Source organism: Rhincodon typus, chromosome 28 (genome assembly GCF_021869965.1).
Source record: "Rhincodon typus isolate 14 chromosome 28, sRhiTyp1.1, whole genome shotgun sequence".
NCBI lineage: Eukaryota > Metazoa > Chordata > Chondrichthyes > Orectolobiformes > Rhincodontidae > Rhincodon > Rhincodon typus.
The window spans coordinates 6,753,698-6,758,254 of NC_063359.1; the positions used below are offsets into that span (position 1 = coordinate 6,753,698).

The 4,557-nt window shown below is 44.3% G+C and overlaps 1 protein-coding gene across 1 annotated transcript in view; it reads right to left on the reverse strand.

Annotated features, from left to right (window-relative positions):
* Nucleotides 1-4,032: 4,032 nt before the first annotated feature.
* The window catches only part of paxx (PAXX non-homologous end joining factor), a 26,781-nt gene continuing 26,256 nt past the window's right edge, over nt 4,033-4,557 (reverse strand). Inside the window, exon 8 of the mRNA XM_048613694.1 lies at nt 4,033-4,253. Coding sequence (XP_048469651.1) covers nt 4,193-4,253 — 61 coding nt within the window. The 3' untranslated portion in view covers nt 4,033-4,192. The remainder of the gene's footprint in view (nt 4,254-4,557) is intronic.

Sequence of the window (4,557 nt, forward strand, 5' to 3'; positions counted from 1 at the left end):
TCGTTTCTACTTATTTGTCAGTCATGTTACATGCAAGATGGCTTGGAGTTGGTTAAACAGCCTTTCTCTCTCTCTGGGATGCTAAAACTCCAGGCTTCCCTCGGAAACTCCGGCTAACCGGTTGACATTATTCTGGACAAAAAACATTTGACGTTCATTCTTTTGAGTTTCTAGCTGGCAGCCATCGTTCTATGTGCAAGACACGTCATCACTTTCATTTGCTGAGAACTGTTTTTGTTGTTTCAAGGCTTCCATGTTGTTGGATGCACCCAATTTTACTCACATTTAGAAATAAATGAGTTATTTATTGTAACATATATCTAGAAGGATACAGTTTTGTCGCAACAAGCCAGCACCATTTTGAGTTACAAAAAGAAATTATGTAAATAGAATTCATCCTTTGTACAATGGGTCTTCAAACACAGCCCCAGCATTTCTGCAGGGGGTCCAGGGCCTCAAGGAGTCTCTGCTCCAGACACAGCAACGACAACTCCACCAAGGGTCCACGCTCCTGGCACCACCTCCGCCAATGCCCTGCTGACACCACTCTAGCTTCCCCACAATGTTAGAAGATGAAGAAACAACTAAAGAGATAGAAAAAGACGAGAAAGGATATGGGCTTTTCAGTGATAGGCGGCATTGCTTTCTGCAGGCGAGGTCATGTCTCACAAAATTGATTCAGTTTTTTTGAGGAAATGATAAAATCAATGAGCGCGGGGCGGTGAATGTTGTTATATGGGCTTTGACAAGGTCCCACATGACAGGCTAATACAAAAGGTGAAGTCACGTGGGATCCATAATGAGCTGGCAGGCTGGATACAGAACTGGCTTAGTCACAGAACTCAGAGTAGTGGTGGAAGGGTGTTTTTCTGACTGGAGATCTGTTACCAGTGATGCTCTGCAGGAATCAGTGCTGGGACCCCTGTCATATATAGGAATGATTTGGAGAAGAATGTACATGGCCTGATTGGTTTGCAGATGACACAAAGATTGGGGGGAGCTGCCGATAGTGAGAAGGATTGCCAGAGGATACAGCTGGGTATGGTTAGGCTGGAGGCTTGGTCAGAGAAATGGCAGATTAAGTTTAATCCAAACAAGTGTGGGGTAATGCATTTTGGAAGATTTAATGCAGGAGGGAAGTATACAGTAAATGGCAGAATCCTTAACAGCATCAACATACAGAGGAATCTATGCATCTAGGTCCATAATTCCCTGAAAGTGGTCAAGAAGGTGCTTGCCTTCAGTCAGGACATAGAGTATAAAAATTGGCAAGTCATGTTGAAGCTGCATACAACGTTAGTTGTGCCACATTTGGAATACTGTGTACCGTTCTGGTTGTCACACTACCAGGATGTGAAGGCTTTGGAGAGGGTACAGAAACATTTACCAGAATGTTCCCTGGTTTGGAGGATATTAGTTGTAAGGAGAGACTGGACAAACTTGGTTCGTTTTCGAGGTTGTTGACTTGCTCGCCGAGCTGGCTTGTTCTCGTTCAGACGTTTTGTCACCATGCTAGGTAACATCATCAGTGAGGCCTCCAATGAAGCGATGTTATTCTACTCTGCATGGAATTTATACTGTCCGGTCCGTCATGGTGAGTAGTGTCATTTCCGGTTTTGATCTGTGTGGGTTTGTATATGGGGTCCAGTTCTATATGTTTCTTGATTGCATTATGGGTGGAGAACCGTGCCTTTAGGAATTCCCGTGCGTGTCTATGATTGGCTTGGGTTATTATGGTTACGTTGTCCCAGTTAAACTGATGGCCTTCATTGTCCCAGTGTACTGATATTAAGGAAGGTTTGTTGTGTCGTTTTACTGCTAGCTGATGACAAGGATTAAAGACCCCATTCCCAAAACATGCAGAACAAATGTAGTTTACAAAATACCATGCAACGACTGCCACAAACATTACATCGGACAGACAGGAAGGAAACTAACCATCAGAATACACGAACATTAGCTAGCAGTAAAACGACTCAACGAACTTTCCCTAATATCAGTACACTAAGACAACAAAGGCCATCAGTTTAACTGGGACAAGGTAACCATAGTAGCCCAAGTCAAACATAGACACGCACGGGAATTCCTAGATGCATGGTTCTCCACCCGTGATGCTATCAACAAACACATAGAATTGGACACTATATACAAACCCATACAGAACAAAACTGGAAATGACACATGGTCACCATAACGACCAAACAGTATAAATTTCAAGTGAAGTAGAACAACATTGCTTCATTGGAGACCCCACTGATGATGTTACCTAGCATGGTGATGAAACGTCTGAACGAGAACAAGCCAGCTCGGCGAGCAAGTCAACAACCTCACCCACAACCCGAGCTACAGATCTTTGCTATAACCTTGGTTTGTTTTCACTTGAACTTCAAAGCATAAGGGGCGACCTGATAGAAGTTTACAATATTGAGATTCTTGGATACAATAAATAGTTGGAGTCTTTCTCTCAAGGTAGAAATGTCAATTACTGGGGAACACAGGTTTAAGCTAAAAGGGGAGAAAGTTTAAAGATGATGTGAGAAGCAATTTTTTTTTTACACAATATGGTATTTGCCTGGAATGCACTGCCAGAGGAGGTGGTGGAGACAGATACAATAGCTACATTTAACAGTCATCTTGACAGATGGATGAATACGCAGGGAATAGAAGGATACGGATTGAATTGAGATAAAAGGTTTTTAGTTTAGAAAGCGTCACATCATTGCAATCATGATGGGCCAGGGGCTTATTCCTGTGCTGTACTATTCTTTGTTCAGTTGTCAGGCCTGTTTATCACTGCTGCTTCTTGCTTGCAGGAGCCAGGCTGACACTTCAGTACAGTATTGAGGAAGTGCTGCCTTTCAATGAGCCTGAAAATCAGACTGTGCCTACCCTCTCAGGTAGATATAAAACATCCCATGGGACTATTAACAGTAGGAGAGTTCTCCTCATGTTCTAGTCAATGTTACCCCATCATCGATGTCACAATTGTTATTAGGTTTCTCTTTGTTGGGTCTCTAGGCCCGAAACGTCAGCTTTCCTGCTCCTCTGATGCTGCTTGGCCTGCTGTGTTCATCCAGCTCTACACCTTGTTATCTCATTACATTGAGGGGTAGTCTTGCATTGTAGTGGGTAGTGTCCCTACCTCTGGGTTCAAGTGCCAGGTTACCTGCTCGAGTTGGCCATAGTAGGGGCATTTATAGCCAAATTCTCAGCCTGAAAATCCTTCTCATTCACCTAATGGCAGGCAGTGAGGGTTGGGGGCATTTCCTGGTCAGCCATCCTGCACAGGGCGATGGAAAACAATTGCAGTGCTTTGCTCAGCAACAATGACCAATCCAACAGATGTTCATGGCCCAATCCTCAGCAGTGAGGACAGGACAACAGACAGGACAGAAAGGCAGCCCACACTTAAATTAGCACTTTCAGCTCTTTGGGACATCCTGAGGTCATGAAAGGAGCAACAATGCAAACCTTTCTCAGTGAACTACAGTTGATGAATTGTGGATGATGTTCCAAAGAATCAGTTACATAATGGGTGAAAAATTTTGTTTTATCCATATTACACTATCACTGAACTCAGAGCCCTTTGTGTGAACTATACCAGATACAGAGTGCACTGCATATTGTGGAGTAAGTTGAGGGCAGCACAGTGGTTAGCCCCACTGCCTCACAGCACCAGAAACCTGGCTTCAATCCCACCCTCAAGCCAGCATTTGTGTGGCGTTTGCACATTCTCCCCGTGCCTGTGTGGGTTTCCTCTGTGTGCTCCGGTTTCTTCCCACAGTCCAAAGATGTGCAGGTTAGGTGGATTGGCCATGCTAAATTGTCCATAGTGCCCATGGATGTGCAGGATGGGTCGGTTAGCCATGGGGAATGTAGGGTTACAGGCATAGTGGGGAGGAAAGAGTCTGGGTGGGATGCTCTTCAGAGGGTTGGTGTGGACTTGGTGGGCCAAATGGCCTGCTTCCACACTGTAGGGATCCTGTGAGTACCTTTCTTTCTACTTTCGATCTTTAATTTTAAAAAGCCATATAAAATAGCTCGTATTTTTATTGTTTGTTAAACAAACAGAGACAGCATTTCCTTTTTTAAAGTTCATATCTATCGTTGCCTAAAAGAAATAAATAATGGTAAAACCACACTTTCCCTATAAATATTCCCAGCAAATCCATGTTGAACCCAATCAAATGCTTCACTCATCACTGTCATCGAGGACATTGTCTTCAAAACTCACTCCAGTGGGAGCCTTTGTTCTACAAAAAAAAAGAGACAGGATGTATCAGTCACAAAGGGAATACAGCCTTTGCTGTGCAGACAGCACCACCTACAACAGTGGCTATACTTCGTGAGTACTTCATTTGCTGCAATCGGGAAAGGTGCTAAATAAACGCAAAAGCCAGATTTGTAGATGTCGGGCGAATCCAGAGATGGGCACCACTGACCCTTCAGGCAGGGGGTGAGGGTGACCTGCCTGCTATTGGTACTGAGCTAATGGATCTAGCTGAAGGCCTTCAGGCCCCTGAGGCATCAGGGCATATGGAACCTGCCAGGAGGTGA